This window comes from Antechinus flavipes, chromosome 1 (genome assembly GCF_016432865.1).
Source record: "Antechinus flavipes isolate AdamAnt ecotype Samford, QLD, Australia chromosome 1, AdamAnt_v2, whole genome shotgun sequence".
NCBI lineage: Eukaryota > Metazoa > Chordata > Mammalia > Dasyuromorphia > Dasyuridae > Antechinus > Antechinus flavipes.
In genome coordinates, this window is record NC_067398.1 from 493859372 (window position 1) to 493882577 (window position 23206).

At 36.5% G+C, this 23206-nt stretch overlaps 1 protein-coding gene across 2 annotated transcripts in view; it reads right to left on the reverse strand.

Moving 5' to 3' along the window:
- Positions 1–9201, reverse strand: part of IMPACT (impact RWD domain protein) — a 29111-nt gene extending 19910 nt beyond the window's left edge. The window contains exons 1-4 of one of the 2 annotated variants that reach the window (XM_051970324.1): positions 9083–9201; positions 8328–8456; positions 6198–6250; positions 5026–5088 (exon numbers count right to left, since the gene is read on the reverse strand). In XM_051970324.1, the coding sequence (XP_051826284.1) occupies positions 5026–5088; positions 6198–6250; positions 8328–8456; positions 9083–9118 (281 nt within the window). In that variant the 5' untranslated portion in view covers positions 9119–9201. The remainder of the gene's footprint in view (positions 1–5025; positions 5089–6197; positions 6251–8327; positions 8457–9082) is intronic. The other variant, XM_051970325.1, reaches the window with a different exon arrangement.
- Between the last annotated feature and the right edge of the window lie 14005 nt (positions 9202–23206).

Below are 23206 nucleotides of genomic sequence, written 5' to 3' on the forward strand. Positions count from 1 at the left end.
CAATGATTTGCATGTTTTGTTACACACTTTTTTTTCTTATCGACAGGTCTTATAAAATATATGCTGAGGCCAATCCATCAAGACAAGGTATCAACAAAGCTAAATGATCCCTAATTTATAGTTTTTGGAATGCAAAATAAATGTGTCCATGTATCCTTCCCCTAAACAACTGAAGCTATGCCTACATTCACTAAGTACTGAACTGCAAGACCTAGAAAATGAATTTTATATCCAAATTCTATGATTTGGAATGCTTAAAATTTTGATAATGAAAAGTAATAAATTTTCACATAAAAATCAATTTGGGTCAGTATAATTTAATGCCAATAGGAAAAAAGAAAAAAGGAACAGAGAAAAAAATGCCATTGACAGAATTTAGGATATTGCTATTATATAGAAGCCCTTTATAAAAAATTTAGAATCAAGATGCAGGAAAAAGATTTAAAGCAAAACTAACATCAGTCCCAACATTTCCAGATTTGAAAAGATAATAATTTTTAGGCTTTGAAATTTGATTTCCTAAACTATTAACCATGTAATTCTGAAAGGTTTGTTTTTTATGGGATTTTTATTTTGCTTTATTTTAGCTAAACCTGGGAATTCATCATATATGCAGGAAGAGCCAAGTGAAAACTACCTTTACCAATGCAGCTATAATCTCAGGAATTTGCCTGTGGCACTGAGAGTTCAAGGGATGAGCCCAGGAAAGGCCAATCAGAATCAGGTGCAGATCTTGAATCTAAATCTTCCTATGAAGCCCACTCTTATTTCCTCACTCTACTAACCTCTCAAATCTACAAAAATGTAAGAACAATTGATCTCTTTGGGCTCATCAGACCCATTTCCACTGGGAAAAAAAAGTAAGGTGTTTTTTTTTTTTATTATATTAGTGAAAGAAAATCACAAAGGGTATAGGACTATTCCTTACAGGTTATGTAACAAGTAGCACAGAAAAAGATGCCCTGCTCAATCTTTATTTTGCTTGTTTTCTTTGCCAAAGGAAATAATTTTTATACTGGAAAGCACAGAACAAAAAGTTACTATGAAGAAACAAGTGAAAAGTAAGGAGATGGGGGGAAAAATCACATAATTGTCCTTCATGAATTTAAATCACAAGGCCCAAATGAACTTAAGATGCTCAAAGAATTATCTGATGAATTTAAGTCAATGTCAATGATCTCTGAAATATTTTGGAGAATGGGAAAGGTGTCTCAGAACTTGAGAAGGGAAAATAGCAGTAGCCCAATCAACTTAGCTTTGATTTCTGAAAAAATTCTAAGACATATTATAAGGATGGTAAATAAACACCTAAAAATAGAAGCTCAGTGATTATAAAGAGCCAACACATATTCCTCAAGTCATTCACAACTTCATCTGGAAGTCATCTGCAAAGAGAGATGTCAATAGTTTAAATAAATATTTATTAAGTATCTGTTCTGTGCCAGGCACTGTGCTAAGCACTGGAGATTCAAGACAGGCAAAAGATAGTTCTTGCCCTAAAAGAGCTCATAGTCTAATGGATAAGAAAGCATGTCCAGAACTACTATGTATGATCAAGATATATAATGGATAAGTTGGAAATAATCAAGAAAAGGGAAGAAGACTTGTGAAAGGCAGACTAACCAGCAGTACATGCACTTAGTAGAGATGTTGTGAAAAGGTGGACTTTGCATCAGATTGGATATTGTGGAGTGAAAAAAAAGGAGTCAAGAATGACACCTTGGGTGGCCAGAAGGGCAGTAGTGTCCTCAATAATAATAGGAAAGTCAGGGAGAGCTTGAAGAAAGAGTTCAGTTCTGGACAGGCTGAGTTTACTATGTTTATGAGACATGCAGTGCAAAATATCTAACAAGTAGTTAGGTAAATAAGCCAGAGGGCAAGTGAGGTTGGGGCTGGATAAGGAGAGTTAAGAATATCAGAATCCCAGAAACTGATGAGATCACCAAGCCCAAGAGTATATAAGAAAAAGAGAGGAGGGCCCAGGACACAGTCTTGGAAGACAACCATGGCTGGCAAATGAAGATGCAGCAAAGAAGAGTAAAGATAAGAAGGAAGGGAACTAAGAGAGTAGTGTAACAAACACATAGAGGTAATAGTGATCAAAAGCATCAAAGGCTGTAGAGAAGTCAAAAAGAATGAGAAGAAAGGCCTATTAGATTTGGCAATTAACAGGTCATTAGTAACTTTGGAGGATTTTCAACTGAATGATGAGGTCAGAAATCAGACACAGAAGAGTTAAGAAGAGTGAGAGGAAAACAAGTAGAAACACCTATTATAGATGGGCTTCAGACACAAAAGGGACATAGAAATATGGGGATTTAGGGAATAATAGCTAACAAGGATTAAAGGATCACATACAGGTTTTTTTCAAGATGAAGGACACCCAGGCAGTAGGAGAAAATGACAAAATGAAGTACATTTCTTGACTTGATTTTGAAGAACTGATTGATGAATCAGAAATGGCAGGAAAGGTAGGTTCAGTCCAAGTCACAGCTACACCTTAGAATGCAAGAGAGGGAAGGGAAAAAAGGTAGAGTATATAACATGTTAGATCTTAGGAAATCGGGGTATTTTTTTTAAGTTTCAGAAAAAGAAGAGCAAGGATCTCACTGCCAAAAAAAATCTACAAGGGAAAACAGTGCAAAAAGCATAAAAGGGCCTCAATAATAAAATAGTAAAAAGGAAAACAAAAACCATCAGAATGAACAGAAAAGACAAGTATCAAAAAAAGATCAAAGTGATATACTTTGACATGCTCAGATTTTTTTAAAGATGTGCAAAACAATGGAAGCAAAGGCAAATAGATGAAGGTTAATACAAAAAAAAAAGAAGAAGAAAAAGAAAAAAATTAGTATTTTCTTTTAAAATATTCTCAACAATCACTAAAATTGCAATGAGTTGAGGCTGTATGTAATACTAAGCATAATGAAAACACTTTGTTAGGACCTCTGCTTTTAGTGAATGGAATAAGGATAGCACACAATAGAAAAATGACAAAACTGTTCAACTATTATATTATGCTTCTGTTTTCTCTGTCAAGAAAAATTATCTTTTGAATGAGTGATATTGGTTTCTAGAAAAGTTGTAAAGATTTCATAAAATTACCACCCCAATCAGAAGAATCATTAAACAAACATGCTAAGGGTTGCCATCACACAGAACTTTTGTACCAACACCCAAGGAAACTTTTCTTGTTGTTTAAAAGATATCATTGAGGGGCAGCTAGGTGGCGCGATGGATAGAGCACCAACCCTGACGTCAGGAAGACTTGAGTTTAAATCTAACCTTAGACATTTAACACTTCCTAGCTGTGTGATTCTGGGCAAGTCACTTAACTCCCATTGCCTAAGGGGTGGAGGAAGATATTGAGGTGAAGTTTGAATCACAGCTCTGAAACTTCAGGAGAGAAGTCACCTCTGTCTCAAATATAAAATGCAGTTATTCAAATTTTTGTGATCTCTCCCAACTCTAACATTTTGTTATATTCTTTTTTAAAATAGCTTTTTATGTTTCCAAAAACATGTAAAGATAATTTTCAACATTCACCCTTGAAAAACCTTGTGTTCCAAATTTTTCTCCCTCTCTTCTCTCCCACAGAGAGCAAGCAATCCAATATAGTTTAAATATGTGCAATTTTTCTAAATATATTTCCATATTCATCATGCTACACAAGAAAAATCAAATCAAAAAGTGAAAGAGAAAAAAAAAAAAGAAAAAAAAGCAAACAACAAGGTGAAAATACTCTTCTTTGATCCACCTTCAGTCTCCACATTTCTCTCTCTGGATTTGGATGGTTCTCTCCATCACAAGTCCATTGTGTCTTGAATCACCTCCTTGTTGAAAAGAGCCACATTCATCACAGCTGATCATCACATAATCTTGATGCTGTGTACAATGTTCTCTTGGTTCTACTCACTTCATTTAGCATCAGTTCATGTAAGTCTTTCCAGGCTTCTGTAATCAGCCTGCTTATTATTTCTTACAGAACAATAATATTCCATAACATTCATATATTATAACTTATTCAGCCATTCCTCAACTGATAGGCATCCACTCAGTTTCTAGTTCCTTACTGCTCCAAACATTTTTGCACATATGGGTTCTTTCCCCTTTTTTTTGATCTCTAATAGAGACCCAGTAGAAATACTGCTGGATCAAAGAAAGGGTATGCACAGTTTGATAGCCTTTTGGGCATAGTTCTAAATTGCTTTCCAAAATGGTTAGATCAATGCACAACTCCACCATCTATGTAATATTCTTTATGTCACTTTTTTACAGAAGCTGTTAAGTTCTGTTTTTCCTCCCAGTATCACCAGAACTTGTACTCCAGGGTGGTTCTAATAACTATATACATACTTAAGAACAAATACCTGACTGAATATTGGTATATAAATGAAGATTAATGAAGTCCCATAATTAGCAAAGACAATCTTTAAAAATTGAAATTGAGTCCTTAGAGCTCTACCCTGGTCTTCTTTCTTTGCCAATTTGCAAGTGGTGTCATATTCTGGATGTTGCTAATTTGATATCAATAGTAGTAGAAGAACAACAGAACTTTAATCTGATGGGCCAATATAAAAGTGGTAAAAAGAAAATTACTCATCATTTTCTCAAGAAAACATTTATTTAAAGCATTAAATTTAATCATTCTTATATACTTATCACACATGCATTACTTATAATTATTCTTTTGTTTTAGTGCTACCAATTTTATAAAATCCAAAAAAAAAAAAAAATGAAAGAAAATATAACTACATTGATGTTCACTAGCTATAGTAGAGTTTAGGTATTTAATTACCATATCCAGATAACCAGAAAGTAGTGAAAAATTAAAAAAAAAATTCTCTCAAAGTTTTTCAAGTTTTTATCAGAGATTAAGCCTATATTTATTATTCTTGCTGGGAGAACATTTAACGACAGTTTTTTAAAAATACTTTCACATATCACAGTTCATAAAAGAATGTACTATAAATAATAAGCAACAGGGAATTCTTAAAATAAACAAAAAAATGATGCCTTGCTTACACATATATTTCCTCAAGGCTGTTTCCTAATTCCACACGATCTTGTTCTCTAAGCCAAGGAGCACTGCAATTAAATAAAGCACATCACTGAATAATCTTGTCTTCAAATGTTTTTAAGGAACAAAACAAAAGCTTTTTATTTTATTTTCCATAAGCATTTATTTTACAGAGCAGACATTTTTTACATATTACCTGTGACATTATCTCAAAATCACAGAATCTGATTATGACCATTTGGTCTAATTCACACAATCAAGAATTCCTTCTATACCAACCAGCCTCTATTTAATAATCTCCATAAGAAGCCTGTTCCATTTGTTAACAGCTAGTCCACTAGTGAGGAAGGTATTTCCTTGGTTAAGTCTGAAATCTGTCTTTATTCTCTTTACTCTCTGATCTCTGGAATTTAGAAGAATTCTAGTTCTACCATCACAGTCTGTTACATAGCTGAAGAGCAATCATATCCTCCCTAATAATCAATTACCCCATCAAATACATAATTCCTTCTTTCCTCAAATAGTACTGTCTCCAATCTTCTCAAAATCCTATTCCTTCTCCTCTAGACATGATCTAGCTTGTTAATATTCATCTTAAAACATGGAGTCCAAAAGTGAACACTAGGCTCCATATGTGGTCAGATCCATTGCAGAGTAGGAGAAGAGTCTCCTTTCTAAGATGTTAGATAAAGATTAAACAATATAATTACCTTGCTTAACTGTCATTCTCAATATATTCTAAGCTTCCAAAATAACTCAAATTTTATATTATTGTTTTTCTTTCAAGGAGAAATTAAGATTTAATTCAGTTATTTTACTTGCTACCTCAAAACCGCTACTTCAAGTTGCAACTGATCTTAAAACTATTAAAGCCAAACTCCCTTTAAAATAACCAATAAATAATACTAATTTAAGCTTGGTTAAAGGTTTCATTTTCCATTTCCAAGGATAATCTTGTTAGTATTTTACACATTTAACTTCTATGTTTTTATTATATTTTTAGACTATGCATTTATCTCATTCCATTTTTCTAACTCAATACTTAACAAGTTGATCAAGTTTACATAATTTTAGCACCTATTACTAAATACCTGAAAAACATATGCATGAAAATAATCTTTTTTTAAAAAGCAATTTAAGTATAATTCTAGAAAATAAAAATAGAAGGCTTGCTTACTTCAGTTGATAAATGGGTGGAGCTGTATCTGGATATTCAGAAGGTAGAATCACCTGCAAAGCAGTTTAAGTGTTGATTTTTACTGAAATCCAGGCTCAAAAAAATTACATGAAAATATATGCACTAATCATATTCTTTAATTACTAACTCTTAGAAATGAATTTATTCCTTTATTAAATAGTAACCATTGAACTTGTTCTTTATTATGATGTCTCTGAACATAATGCATAGCAGCAAGAGCTCTGAGCTTAAAGTAAAAAAACATGAATTCAAATTCAATCTCAAATCCAAATTTATTAGCTGTGTGATGATTCTGGACACAACCTTCAGCCTCATTTTCCAGGATTGTAAAATGGAAGACTCACAATAGCACATACCTCACAAAGTTATTGTGAGGATCAAATGAGCTAATATTTGTGAAATGCTTAGCACCGTGTATGAAACATAGTAGATACTTAATACATGCTTTTTCCTTTCCCTTCCCTTCTGAACTGAATTTTATTTGAGTTGTTAATTTAATAAACATTTATTAAGAGACAAAGTACTATTCTAGATTCCATGGCTACAAAAAGGACTGACTGAGTCCTTAACCTCAAAGAGTTTACATTCTATTGTAATGTAACTGTTTCTTTTCTTTCTCTCTCTCTCTCTCTCTCTTTTTTTTTTTTTTTTTTTGATGAGGCAATTGGGCTTAAGTAACTTGCCCAGTGTCACACAGCTAGGAAGTGTTAAGTGTCTATGAGGTCAAATTTGAACTCAGGTCCTCCTGACTTCATGGCTGGTGCTCTATCCACTGTGCCACCTAGCTGCCCCTGTTGCTATTTCTTTAAGATGTGAGAAGAGGCCAATTATCTTCTTGAAAGAAGCAATGATATTTGAAAATAAAGGTGGCAAAGTATAATTCCCATAAGATCTCTTAAATCCCTCCCTTTCTGGGCACATACACAGTCACCAACCTAGTTCATGCCTAAATCATCTTTTGTCTGGACCATTGCACGTCTACTAGATGAATTCCCAGATCCTGTTCTCTCCCCTGTGTAAACCTGGTCTTCCACACATCTGCTAAAAACATCTTCCCAAAGCACAAGTCTGACCATGTCAGTCTATTGTGTCTAAAATAAAATACAAAATACATATATTATATTTAACATATACTTTTAACATATTTAACATGTATTGGTCTACCTGTCATCTGGGGGAAGGGGGAGAGGGGGGGAAAGGAGGGGAAAAATTGGAACAAAAGGTTTTGCAATTGTCAATGCTGAAAAACTACCTATGCATATATCTTGTAAATAAAAAGCTATAATTTAAAAAAATAATAAAATAAAATACAAAACCACACTACTTAGTTTGTCATAGAAATTCCTTCACAGCCTGGCTCCAGGTGTACCATACTGGACTCCTCTCCATCTAAACTGATCATTGCAATTCTTCCAATTCTGTCTCCTGAGGGCAGGTTTTTGTCCAGGCAGAAACCCAGCCCAGCCCAGTATTCCTAACTCACCTCTATCTCTCATGCTCTCTGACTTGAAATCCTGTTAGCAAAATATAAGCAGGGACTTTTTTTGTTTGTTTTACTCCCTCACACTTAGCATGCTCCCTACCCAATTTTTTTTTTGTGGGATTTAATTTAATTTAAAACATGACTATAATTGAGAAACTTACCACAATGTCAAAGATATAAAGTATGTTATTAATATTTCACAACATTTTTTCTAAGCTACATTTGTAACTTATGCTTATACATTTTGTGTAAATATTTATACATATGTATAATTATGAGAAAAAAAATCACCAAACAAAAAATAAGTCGTGATAAATCTATGTTTGAATATTTAATATGCAAATTAACAGCCTCAGATTTTCAAGTTCCTTTTCAATTAATAATGAGATCAGTGCAAAAGCAAATACTGTTAAATCATCCAACTTCTCTAATTTTATAGAGAAAGCCATATAAAATATTAGTTAACATAAGGTTCAAGAATAATATGAAATTTACCACCTACATACAATCAAGAATTGACAAAAAAAAATTAAGCATTCAAGAGAAATTTGTTTAAAAGCATAAAAATATTTGGCAATCATAAAAGAGAAAATACAGCAACAAGAGAAAAATGGGAAAAAAAATACCTGTAAGCAGAGTGTCCATTTGGGTTTTTCTAAATTATCACTAATCTTAATACAAAATATTCTAGTCTCTTCATCAATAACACACCACTCATCGCCATATATAGATGAAAGTGCTTCAATTTCATCAATCTGAAACAAATTAAAACCCAAAACTGGTTTTCGATAAAATCTCAACAATAAAACCAAAATGTAGAGTATAATTGCATTTAAAAACCTGTGTTTTAGGATTATTCCCTGCTTTATAATCCCGCTAAAAATCACGAAGCTGATGAGTGACATCTGAGAGTAAGCTCCTCCTGCAAAGGGTTCTCTCCATGACAACCACCCTACGTCTGTCATCTTTGGCAATTTTGTCAATAGCTTTCGACAAGGCTCCTTTTCACTGATTTCATCTAGCGTGCATTAGCAATACATCACAAAATTTAGTGCATGCCCCTGCATGCACAAGTCCACGTACACACGTACACACACAAATACACACGCGCGCGCGCGCCGCGAGAAAGAGGATGGCATTTTATGCCCGTTTTACAGAGATGTGAAATGGCCAGGCCAATCCCCCCGGGATGCTCGGGATATAAAAGAGGGAAAAGGCAGGGGTGGAGAGAAGCCCAGTCCTCGGGGCCGGGGTCCGCAGATCTAGCCGCAGAGACTAGGTGGGGCTCAGTCTACGGACTGAGATGTCACTTAGACCTGATGGAATAAGGACGACCGAGCGCGGCCGCCGGGTCCCTTCCGGCTCCCAGGCCGAGCCTCACCTGCCTCTGACTGCTGTCAGACTCCGCTGCAGCCATGGGACGCCTCTTGCCCTCTTCTCCTCACGGGTTCCAGAAAAGAAGGAGCCTGAACAGATTCAACCAAGTGATGTCAGGAAACCCGGAACTATTAAACCAGGGGGGGAGGGGGGCGCGGCAGCTTCCGGGTCAAGCAGTACCTGGGCGGAGAAGTGAGGGCGGTACCCCAAATTTGCCGCAATCCTACCTGCTCGTCTCCGCTTGCGCTTTAAAATTTGAGACGCTTTGTATTCGGTCTAGGAAGAGCTTTACATCTACCCTATAATAAAATGGGATCATTTTCCTAGGATTATAGTGGGATTCAAATGAGATAACAAGTCCTTGCCAACCTTAAAGCATGTCCTATAAAGTATCTATAGATAATAAAATAACTCCTTGTCCCTCTGGCCCCTTTTTTGTATTTTCGCAAGCTAAGTGTAAGTTTGTGAGAAAGGCAAAGGTCTTGCAAATAAACTATATATAGAATAAATTGATATTGGTTTCAGAAGGAAGACTGAGAAAGGCTTCTTGCAGAAAGGGAGATTTTAGCTGACATTTAAAAGAACTTATTCATCATGCCTTAAGGGAATTTCTCGAAGAAGAGAAAAAAGACTTCCAGAAACCTATAGTTCTGCTTTGGTACATGTGATGTCTAAGCTTGAGTCCAAATCCCTCTGCAATTGGGGGAATTGTACAAAGAATTGTGTGAGGACATATACTAGAGACCTTTGGAGGGATGTTTTGATCCAATTGTTCTTATTTCACCACCTTAGGAAAAAACAAACAAACCAAAAAACCTTTCTAAAAATTACTAAAGGCTCACTAATTCATGCTTAACTGATAATCTTGGAAGGAGGAGCAGGAAAAGCACCCTGGTCAAGATTAATTAATGGCATTAGAGAAACCCGTATTCCATCCTCAGGACCACTTAATGACATCTCTAAATGCTGATGGATCCCCAGTTCTGGTCCCCAGAATTTCTTCTTCTCAAAAGGCACGGGTGGGAGGGGTACTAGACCCCCTTCCCCAAATTAACTAATCAGAAACATCTTCAGGTACAAAGAGAAAACATTTATTTAGTTCCTGCAGGGAGAGGCCCAAGCACACTGGGGAGACATCTCAGCTCCCAATATGTGCTCCACTCCACAAGCTGGAAGCAATAAAGCTGCTTAAATAGCAAAAGACCCCAGCCTTTTCACTGGATAGACTAAAAGGAAGTAACCATTATTAATCAATGGTCACCAATGTTGTCTATTGAGAAGATTAGAAGGGAAGCAATAAACTGGGAAAACATTTTTACAGTCAAAGGTTCTGATAAAGGCCTCATTTCCAAAATATATAGAAAATTGGCTCTAATTTATAAGAAATCAAGCCATTCTCCAATTGATAAGTGGTCAAAGGATATGAACAGATAATTCTCAGATGAAGAAATTGAAACTATTTCTAGCCTTTTGAAAAGATGCTCCAAGTCAGTATTAATTAGAGAAATGCAAATTAAGATAGCTCTGAGATACAACTATACACCTGGCAGATTGGCTAGAATGACAGGGAAAGATAATGCAGAATGTTGGAGGGGATGTGGGAAAACTGGGATATTGATACATTGTTGGTGTGTGGTATAGAGAGATACATCTTCTACGTCCCTCACAGTGGAATTGTGAACACATCCAGTCATTCTGGAGAGCCATTTGGACCTATTCTCAAAAAGTTATCAAACTGTGCATACCCTTTGATCCAGCAGTGTTACTACTGGGCTTATATCCCAAAGAGTTTTAAAGAAGGGAAAGTATCCTATATGTGCAAGAATGTTTGTGGCAGCCCTCTTTGTAGTGGCTAGAAACTGGACACTGAGTGGATGCTCATCAATTGGAGAATGGCTGAATGAATTGTGGCATATAAATGTTATGGAGTATTATTGTTCTGTAAGAAATGACTAGCAGGATGATTTCAGAATGGCCTGGAGAGACTTGCATGAACTGGTGCTGAGTGAAATGAACAGGACCAAGAGATCATTATTTACTTCAACAACAATACTATATGATGATCAATTCTGATGGATGGGCTCTCTTCAAAAATGAGATGAACCACATCAGTCCCACCCAGTGAATCAGCTTCACCTAACTAAAGAACTCTGGGAAATGAATGTGAACCACTACATAGAATTCCCATTACCTCTATTTTTGTCTGCCTGCATTTTTTATTTCTTTCACAGGTTAATTGTACACTATTTCAAAATCTGATTCTTTTTATACAGCAAAATAACTGTATGAATATGTATACATATATTGTATTTAACATATTTAACATGTATTGGTCTACCTACCATCTGGGGGAGTGAGTGGGGGAAGGATGGGAAAAATTAGGACAAAAGATTTTGCAAATGTCAATGCTGAAAAATTGCCCATGCATATATCTTGTAAATAAAAAGCTATAAATAAAATAAAATAAAATAAAATAAAATAAAAAACCAATGTTGTCTACTTCCTGTGGGTCCCATCGCTTCCTGTTACTAACCAAGGGTCTTGGCCTTTACAAATCTCTAGGCCTACAGATCATGTGACTTCCTGCAACCTGGGCCCAACACCTGATCTTCTAGTTCTGCAGACCTCTGGGAATAGGGATCACATGACTTAGGCCTAGTCTCATAGACTTCTTAAGAAAGCGTCATCTGTCTATCTCACTCAGGCAAAAAGGGGAAAGAGGATGGGTCAGAGCTGAGGGTCTATTCAAAACTGCATACCTAAGGAAGGTGCACCAATAAAGTCTCTTATCTGTTGCTCCTTATTTGTCCTCTTCCAAAAAAAAAAAAAAAAAAAACCATCCTGATTGACAATACCTCAATAAAAGACATCCTGTCTCCTTATATGGTTGAAAAGGCATCTCCTTATTTGACTCCTCCTTATCTCTCTTTCATAATTTACATACTATCAACCTGCTAGCTAAGCCCCAATTTTTCAGTATATAAAGCCCTCTTGAAGTATTTTTAATTGGCTAGACTTTCTATTGAGGCTAGCCCAAACTATGGAGTAAATAAGCTCTTTTATGACTTTCAGATAATCTCTTTGAATTGTTTCAAATTATGAACCATGACTCTCACACACTTTAATACCACTTCTGAGAGAGAGATAGGGGAAGGAGGGAGTAGAAATTGGGATAAGGATCCTCCAAACTTATATGGGTTACACAAATGTCCGTGTTCATTTACTTAGGCCTATTAATTTATTAACAAGTGAGTAGTTTAAAATACTCGATAAGTTTAGTTTTGTTACTCATGTATCTTCAATAGAAAGAGATTCATTGCTTTAAAAAAACAAACTTTCATTGTGAAATTTGTCTCATCAACCAATTATAATGAAGAATGCTAAGAAAATGAGAATGACTTAAAGAATACTCATTAAGAACTATTTCCAAGTATGAATAACATTCTCAACTCCCCTACAATTTGTAATTACAGTATAATCATTAGCATAAACCAAGAAACTTACTGAGAAGTAATCGACCACTACCTTAATAAGCAATTAGTCCTCATAAACAATCCTCTCTCTTATGTGGAAGCAGATTGTACTAAGACCTCAGTTCTGCTAAAAGAAATTAAGAATTTATGTTGTAACAGTATATGTTGTTGGCTGTGCTTAATATCCCACTGATTCCTTCAAATCAGGAGCCATATCAAGATAAAGTACAGAGTTGATATCAAGATAAGGTGCTTAGTTCTTCAGATATCAAAACTGTTTATTAGATTTAGAAGAATATCCTTTTGTTAACTGAAGGAAGTATTCTTTAGTTTATTAAGAGAGATTTTTTTTTTTTTAATGTTGGACTTGACAAAAAGACAGAGCCTTTTTATTTTCTGAAAGATAGGTCATCTTCAAGAATAATCTCCATATATTCTGTTTGGCAAATCAAAACACCTTAAACTAGCTGTTTTCTTTTTATTCTGCTGTGGAATATTTATTTTGGTTTAATGATAATGAATGTAAGTTAGAAGTTCCTTGAAGCAAAGGAGATTGAAATCTCCTGGTCTGAAATGTATACCATATTACATATAAGTATATAATAATTTTACGTGTTTTTGTAAAATATGTGCTATGTACTTTGAAATTTTATTTTTACAAGCATTTATTATCTCTTCTTTCTACTGCTATGCCACAAATGAACAGCTTTCTTTAAAAAGGAAAATTCTCATAATAAATATGTATAGTCTAGAAAAACAAATCACCACATTGACTCTGGCCAAAAAAGGTATTTATCATTCTATATTTGAAATAAACCAAAAGAATGGCAAAATAACGTTTCATCTTCAGTCCTTAAACTTGTAATTATCATTGGAATGGTGATTTTTTCTTTATAATATTCTTGTCATTATAGAAATTATACTCCAAATACTGCTCATTTCACTATCTACCAGTTAACAGAAGTCTTTCTAGTTTCTTCCAAAATGGTCCGTTTTGTCATTTGTAATGGCAAAATAACATCCTATTAGCATTCTCATTGGATAGTTTCTTTAGCCATTCATCAATAAGTGAACAGTGCTCTTTTTTTTTGTAATTTAAAATTATAATTTAATTTGTTATAGTTTTTTTAAATTTTATTTTATTTAATAATAACTTTAAATTGACAGAATCCATGCCAGGGTAATTTTTTTTTTACAACATTATCCCTTGCACTCACTTCTGTTCCGATTTTTCCCCTCCCTCCCTTCACCCCCTCCCCTAGATGGCAAGCAGTCCTATATATGTTAGATATGTTGCAGTATATCCTAGATACAATATATGTTTGCAGAACTGAATAGTTCTCTTGTTGCACAGGGAGAATTGGATTCAGAAGGTAAAAATAACCCGGGAAGAAAATCAAAAATGCAAATAGTTCATATTCATTTCCCAGAATTCTTTCTTTGGGTGTAGCTGCTTCTGTCCATCATTTATCAATTGAAACTCAGTTAGGTCTCTTTGTGAAAGAATCCACTTCCATCAGAATACATCCTCATACAATATCGTTGTCGAAGTGTATAATGATCTCCTGGTTCTGCTCATTTCACTTAGCATCAGTCCATGTAGGTCTCTCCAAGCCTCTCTGTATTCATCCTGCTAGTCATTCCTTACAGAACAATAATATTCCATAACATTCATATACCACAATTTACCCAGCCATTCTCCAATTGATGGGCATCCATTCATTTTCCAGTTTCTAGCCACTACAAACAGGGCTGCCACAAACATTTTGGCACATACAGGTCCCTTTCCCTTCTTTAGTATCTCTTTGGGGTATAAGCCCAGTAGTAGCACTGCTGGATCAAAGGGTATGCACAGTTTGACAACTTTTTGGGCATAATTCCAGATTGCTCTCCAGAATAGTTGGATTCGTTGACAACTCCACCAACAATGCATCAGTGTCCCAGTTTTCCCGCATCCCCTCCAACAGTGAACAGTACTCTTGTTGCTATTTGAATGGTCTAGATTCCTTGTGGGCTAGAGATTAGTGGCTATAAGAGAGTTATTAAGAATATCCTTTAAATTGGCCATAGGTTTTAGAAGTGAAAGAATTCATTCATTCCCAAATATTAGTTGCAAAATGAAAGTTTATTGTTAGATAGAAATCAGTTAGCCAAGAGACTGATATAGTGGCAGATCTATGGAAAATGGAGTTTTGCGCTGAGAATGCAATTCTCAGTGGACAGAAGGTCCTGGCAGAAAAGGGAGCTGACAAAGTCCATCTTCAAAGACTTTAGTTGATGAAAGCTTATTATATTGGGTGTCTTGATGGGGGGCTAGGACAACCAGCGCAGATCAGAACCAGAGAGGGCTGGGAGAGCCCAAGTTGGCTCACATCCAGTGGGGACAAGGATAAGCCAGGATCTCCTATTGGAATTCAAAGGGATGCTTTTTGACCAGGATTTGTAATTGAATCAAAGGCTCTGGAATCCTAGAAAGACAACTTGTCTGGGGAGGATATATCTCAGCCATGAGGTGCTGAGAATCTAAAAGGAATCACAGATCAATAGGGAATACAGTTTCTTAAAGGGACCACAACCCTCTTCATTCTTAGTTTCCAATTTTTGTCTACTCTGAAAATATCTTTTATAAATATTTTCACACATATGGGTCAAAGAGATATGAGAATCATGTGCATAGACATGACATTAAAACCAAAGAAGCATTAGCAAAGAGATTAAAACAACTGATCAGCAGGATAATAACTATGACCAAGTGAGATTTATACCGGAAATGCAGGCTAGTTCAATATCAGGAAAATTATTGCTACAATCCACCATATTAGTAACAAAACTAACAGAAATCATATGATTTCAATAGATGCAGAAAAAGCTTTTGACCAAATACAGTACACATTTCTATTTTAAAAAAACAAACAAACAAACTAGAGAGTACAGGAATAAAGGGAGTTTTCCTTAAAATAATAAGCAGCAGCTCTATCTAAAACCAACAACAAGCATTATTTCTAATAGAGAGAAACTGGACATATTACTAATAAGATCAGGGGTGAAAAAAGGACATTCATTATTGTGAAGTAAGGACTAGTTCCTTGGAGGGCCTCGAAGTCAGTCAGAGTCAGGATAAATTAAAGTCCTTGGTCTTTAGGGGGAGAAGTGAAGGAGACAGACAAACTGCCACAATATAAGATCTTCTCTTAAATAAACTTACTTTTTGTAACAAAGAATGGCCATTATGAATTATTCACATGACCAAAACCCAACATTTGTTGTTTTTCCTAAAGCATGTCATTTGCTATATCAGTCATATTGATGTGGGGGTGGTCCCTTTAAGAACTGATTCCCAACTCCTCCTAGTTGAAGCAATATCAATCCAGGACCTTTTGATTCACAAATCCTGGTCCCTTTGAATTCCAATAGAAGATTCCTGCCTGTCCCAGCTCCACCTGGATCTGAGCCAACTTCGGACTCCACCCACAGGCCCCTTTAGTTAAATCTCTCCTTATAAAAGAATCAAGCTAGAATCCTCTCTTTGCAGAGGTTCCAAACATGTCAGCCTTATACCTGGCATGCCACAGATCTCTGTCCAAGGAAATCCTATTTCTGGTGCTCTTCTTATCTCTACCTTCATCTATTTCCTTAACTATACTTCCTTACTTCCAAATCCCATAATAAAGCTCTTTTTATCAATCTAGCTTTTGGGGCCAATAAATTCCTTTGTTGGGAACTCTCATGCTGCTACTAGACTTCAGTTAACTCTGTATCCTTGTACTGAATCCAAAGGGGTTGCAGTGGAGCTCCATTTGACTCCCTGTACCCTGAACCTGCCACTAGACCTCAATTAAACCCTAATTTCATTTAGGTACCCCATATCTAGACCTCATCAATATCAACAGGATCATTGCTAAAATGTTTTCCCTTCTTGCTGTAGCCTTGAGTCCCAGTTGAACGAGATAAGGTGAGATCTTTCAAGACAGTTGTGAAAATCGAGTAAGGCTTCATCTATTTCAAAGTTTGAGTAGGCCTGAAGGACTTTAAGCATTAAGTCAAGGGCACACTTAAAGTGTCTCCTCCTTGCTATTGTCCTAAGGGCATACTTAAAGTCTCCTCCCTGCTATCTTAAGTACATACTTAAAGCCCCCTCCCTGTTATCCCCCTAAGGGCATATTTGAGCACCCTTCTTGTTATCCTTCCTATTTTTGCCAAATATGGGCAACTGTGTACTTATTGGTCAAGTTCAATTTCTTGGGTAGTCCATGCGTTTAGAATGTAAAATCCTCAGCCAATAAGGATGAGGGTCAGTGGTGGGAGGGGGAATTTGCGTTAGGGATTAAAAGCGAAGACCCTGCCCCCTACAGTGCTTCCTCCCTTCAATTATCTGTTCCATGGGTGGGACGCCCCATTCTCGTGAGAACATATAATAAACTTTGCTTTGCTTTGCTTCTAGAGATCTATCCAGTCTTTTTTTATTAATGGTTTCTGACCCACACACAGTGAATAAAATATAGTGCTCTCCTTTGATCTGAACCCCACTCCAAACCCACATCTCTCTCTGCCTTATATGTGATGCCCTAATGATTTTCTAATGAGTTTAAATATCCTGCAATAAAGGTTTATTATTATACGAATTTACTGCTTCTTTGATTTTTTTTTTTGGAAACTTCTTTTACATCTGGAAAAGGCTGAAGCTGAATAACATCCTCTTTTTGGACTTAACATTGTAGAATTTTAAGCTGTGGAATCCAATATATTCTTTCTCTGAAAACTTTGAAATCTGCTTTCCCAATATTGAAACATAGATCATACTATGCTCAGTTTTCCCCTCTGTTCCAGGTCAGGCCTAACTGAAATCAGTTTGGTGATCCAGGCTCAGAATTTCTATGAAATGGAACTACATGACATATGGAATCAATTAATCAATAAACATTTATTAAATAAATAATGTGTGCCAGATATCAAGTTAAGCACTGGATACAGAAAGAAACAAAAGCCAGTCCCTGCTCTCAAAGAGCTTACAATCTAATAGGGAACATGATATGTAAGCAAATACATATAAAGCAAGCAATGGACAAGATAGGAAATAACAGAGAACGCACTGGAATTAAGAGGGGTTGGGAAAGGCTTCCCGTAAAACATGAAGTTTTAGTTGGGACTTAAAATGATCCAGGGAGATCAATAGTTAGGGTAGAAAAGAGGGGGTATTCCAGACATAGAGGACCCAGCCACAGAAAACTCCCAGAGCCAAAAGGGTGTATCTTATTTATGGAAAAGCAAGAGGGCCACAGTTATTAGATAGACAACTACATGTTGGACAGTAAAATATAAGTATATATAAAAATGTTATGCCACAGTTCTCTTTAACTGTCCTGACTCAGTTTCCTTGTACAAGTTTCCCTTGTCCCAGTCTCCCTAATTACTCCCCTAAGCTGTAAATCTCCCTCTGGTCCATGAAGGTTGAGGACCAATTAGTCTAAGGATATAAATTGTTAGCCCAAGCAAGATAAACAAGAGAGTAGACCTCCTGATTATCTTCTGTCCTTGAGAATTTACAGCATCCCTCTAAAATATTCCAAGATATTTCACTAACATCTTTATCTCTGGGTATTCAGACATCCTGTCTCTGGGTTCCTTTTTGATTGATAGCCTTTTCCATCTGGGCTTCCCGCTCTTTTCTACTCTTTCCCTCTTCTTTGTCTCTAAAAGGTATATAAAGGTTACAGATTCACCATTCATTGCTGGAGAATGGCGGCTGGCTGTGGATGCTGGACGCTGGATTCTTTGAGATGATAGTCTCCTCCAGACCTGGGACCTGGCATTACAAAAGTAAAAGTAAAGTATAAAGTATAAGACTGGAAGTGTAATGCCGGAAAAACTGAGGCAGGAGAGAGATTAGAGAGTTTTTAATATTTTATTAATGGGAGAGTAGGATTGACTGGACAGGACTCTCGTCTCAGATTATCCAGTCAGACAGAGATAAGTACACTGGGACCAAGGAATCCATATTGGTCCCAGGGCTGGAGGACCCAAAGAATCCAGCGTCCAGCATACAGCTGCCAGCCGCCATTCTCCAGCAATGAATGGAGGAACCCCAACTTCTTAAATACCTTTTTGGAGACAAAGAAGAGAAAGGGAGGGAAATTTTTTTTATCAGGGAGGGGAAGCCATAAAACCTAAAAATTCCAGAGACAAAGAAGTAAAGATATCATGGGTTAATCTTGGAATATTCTAAAGGAATATTGTAAATCCATAAAAGAATCAGGAGATCTACTCTTTTATCTTGCTAATTTATAACCCGAGAGCGGAAGAGACAGAACAGTAAATGAAACTGGGACAGGGAAACTGAGTCAAGACAGTTAAAGAAAACTGTGGCATAACATTCCACACTCTCTCTCCTAAATATTCAAACCTTTGAATCTTAGCACCTTCCTCTAGGTACCCAGGAGGTCTTTGACCCACCTTATGTAAAGCAAATGAGCCAAAAATAAAACTAGAAAAATGTAAGGACTCATATGGCAAGAGCAAGTCTCTCCCTGATAACCCCAGAGTTAACAGCTGTACAAAGGCTCCCTTGTTGCAAGCATGTCAGGCCCTCTACAGTTCTGGAGCACCACCTCAGCCAGAGAATCCAGTTTTAGATGGACAGTTAGGTCTGTGGTCATTTGTGCACTTAACTCAGTCTCTGCTTACAAAGCAGCAGGGTCCAAGGCCCATTCAGAGAGGCAGCCCTCTCCATGGGGGAAGGATGAGTCTTGTAGTAGCTCTACCCGTCCCCACCCAGAGAAACAGGACTGCTATTAGAATACAGATTTCTGAGCAGATTATGCACAGCTAGACCATCAAGGCAGGCAAACTCCAAACTTTTTAGGTGCCTCAAGCCAAACTTCAAGGTCCTTTGAAATCCTGAAATACTTAATGAACTGGGGTTACAGGAATGGAAAAACAGATCAGAGAGACTGCCAGTGTCAGGAGAGGTGTCTGATTTCTAAAACTTTTCTAAAAAATAATCCCCAAAACTGAGTCTGCCAGGGAAATTTTAACAAAATAAGGGATTCCAAAGCTAAAGCATCCAAATTCAATCTGAACTAGTGAGACAGGGGGTGGGGCAAAAGTGCTTAAGGCAAAGTGAATAGGAGCTAAGAGTTTCCATTCTTTCAGGTATTTTGAAAAAATATACCAATTTCCCCAATGTTCTATCTCTACCTCCCCTTTTTTTTTTTCTCACGGAAAGGAATTATCAAATGACCATTCCCCATATAAATCCCAAGAGCAAATCAAAATCCCTATACATAAAAGACTAATACAGTAGCATTTCCTAAAAAGGCCTAAAAAGCCCTCAAACATAACAGCAATAATTACAGTTTTAACAAATCCCATCCCTAATCTTAAACACACAGTAATAGATGATCCAGGCAAGGTTTAACAGTCAGTCATCAACCATTCCCAAAGTCCCTCATATCAGTCCAAAGTACAGTCGATGCAGGGTCCAGTCCATGGTCTCATTTTAAAACTGCTGCTTCAGGCTGTGAAGTGATAGGAGGCTCTCATTTCTTGCAGAGTGGGTGCGTCATGCTGACAATCAAGGCTGATCAAAGCTGATCCAGGTTCCAGAAGCAAACCAATATCTGTAATTTGACCAAAATCTAAAACAAAAACACAAATCTAACACATAAAGATTAGATCAGTCTCAGATAGACTCAGTTCACCAAACTGTTGCAAAACATGAGGAGGCCAAAATGGAATGGCCAGCAGTTTCCTATGTGAAGAGACGAGTTTGCTTTACAAGTCAAGCAAACGGTTGCAGTCTTACAGACCCCTGTTAATTGTCCACTTCTCATGTAGAAACCTTAAAGGAACAAAACACAAATATCCAGTAACAGACAGATAACCAGGCGAAATAGTTGCCCAAGCATTTAGGATACAATGATTACATATAGCCAGACTGAAAATAGCAAGGCTTGACATAATTGAATTGCATTAACAATTCTATTGACCATTGCTCTGATCAGAGAGATCAGTTACAGAAGGAAAAATTCAAGAACATAACTATAATATAACATAAGCAGTTGAGTTTTAACAGCTTATCAATCAATTGTCCCAGTAACTGTCAGAGGGTAGAGCTTTAAAACTCCCAAATAGCATTAGCTAATTAACTCTAAGCCAAAAACTTTTACCTCCAATAACAAATGTCATTAATCAAATTTCTGATAAATCTTAAACAAAGAGTTACCATAACCTTACAGTAATAACAGAAAGAAATTTCGCCTCAGTAAGTTCACAACTTAGAACAATTATCATATCTAGGTAGATGTTACATGAGTGAACATTATACATACAAATCAGTTTGCTTTTAAAATACCCAATACATAGAAAAATATCCCAAATTGCATATTGTCCATAACAGAAACATTTTCAAAAGGCCAAAGAAAAAAAAACTATTATGTTCAGAGGCCCTTTAAATAACCTCAGAAAGACCCAATACAATCAATTTAAACTTTATACAAAAGACCCAATTCCACATAAAAGAATTCAAGAAGGTTTTTTTTTTTTTTTGACATAGCAATTAAACTAGAAATACTCGGACCAAAGTATGGATCACATTTATGACCATATTCCTCAACCAAGAAAACTTTTATCTATCAAAAAAAAAACAAGTATTCAATCAATTTAACCTAAGTTAATCATGTCCTTAAAAATCACAGTTAGCTGCACTGCCGCAATCAGATAAGAAAAAAAAAAAAAAACAGCAGGAACACACTTTAGAGGGGTGAGGGGAGGAGAGGATTCCACATAGCCACCCTTTCCCCACTCCTGCCCCCTAGAAAAAACTTCCCTCAGGTTCCCCACTCAATTTCCTACATGGGGATCCTTTTCAAGATTTAACCCATCAGTTTCCCAATATCAGGTTTCTTCCCAAATCCACCCATTTCCAACTTTCTCTTTCCCCCTGACTACATACTTAAACAATCTCCTTAAAGAACTTTTCTTCCCAGATGCTCCTTTGGTAAAGTAGCAGAAAGCAGTGGGGGTGGGTGACTCCTTCCCCCACCTCTTCACCTACTCCCAAAAGTCTTTCTTTCACTTTCCTAACACCATGCGAACCTTTAACTTCCCTTACAAATCAGTCCTTCCTAAATCACCTGCATTCCTCTTTCCTTTTCCCTTCAAAAACCTGTAAGATTCACCCTATAGTGAATAACCCAAACCTCCACAAAACCCACACTGTCCAGCAGAGCTGGATTTAAAGTATAACTTATGTTAACAAATAACTCAATACATTTCAAAAGGTAACAAACTGAATCAAACTAATACAGCTGTTTTTTAAAGTTTTTTCTTCTACCACATTTCTTCTAACAGCTATTAGCATCTTATCTCCAGAGCTTTTTATTGCCCAGGCCAGGCTAAGCTTGAATTTTATTGCTCTTTACTCTAGTAGGCTTTTCCTAAAAAAATTTTAAATCACAAGCAAATTTTCCTTAATCATTGTTCTTAAACTTAACAAAGCTTTTAAATCAGCAAAAACAGACTAGGGGCTTTTTCCAGGATTCCCCACCCTCAGAGAGAAGTTAGTTTCACTTTGAATTCCTGTTTCCCATTTCAGAATCCAAAGGGGCTTCTGTGAACTTCCAAGGAAGCCCATTTAGTGCTTTTCTCTACCTTCACAGAGAATGCCTAGATATTCCATTCAAACTTCTTTCCTTTAAAATGTTAGTTATAACTTTCCGAACTTTCAAATCCCTTTCAATCTATTTTTTTCATTTCCCTTTTTTTTTTTTATTTCTTCCTTTCTCTCCCTTTTCTCCTTTTTTTCTCACAGGCTGCTGCAATCAGCCAGAAACAGAAGAGAGAGAAAGATTTTTCAAACTTCTTGATATTTTCTAGGCCTGCAACACAGAGGCTGAATTCTTATCTCTTACAAGCTTCCTAAATTTTAACACAGACACACACAGACAAACATGGAGCTCCAATTTACTATGCACAGTTGCAACATTGTTTTCCAACCAACAACATAACAGAAAAACCACACAGAACATAGAACATATATCACACACACTACACAGTTACAACATTAAGCAAACATACCCAGAGGATATTTTCCAGCGTCCCAGAAAATACCCGTCTCAGAATTTTTAAACCCGTCGGTATTTATTCTGAGACCACAGGTTGCTAGCAACAGAACAGACCAGAACCAGAACCAAAACCAGATGGTACCCCAAAAGGTACCCAGACAGACTCTGTAGGCCGGACTGAGGCTGAAGAACCGCTTCCTTTTCCTAGGAGGCTCTGGGGTAGCCAGAGTGCTGGTCTTTTCTCAAGGAACAGACCCAGGTCCTGAGCCCCCCCTCAGGCCTAGGTCTCTAATCTCTAATCCAGTTCTCAGTTTCTATTATCTCAGCCGGACCTCCAAATTGTAATGTAAATGTAAATGTAAATGTAATGTAATGTAATTGTAAAGTAAAAGTAAAGTATAAAGTATAAGACTGGAAGTGTAATGCCAGAGAAACTGAGGCAGGAGAGAGATTAGAGAGTTTTTAATATTTTATTAATGGGAGAGTAAGATTGACTGGACAGGACTCTCGTCTCAGATTATCCAGTCAGACAGAGATACGTACACTGGGACCAAGGAATCCATATTGGTCCCAGGGCTGGAGGACCCAAAGAAT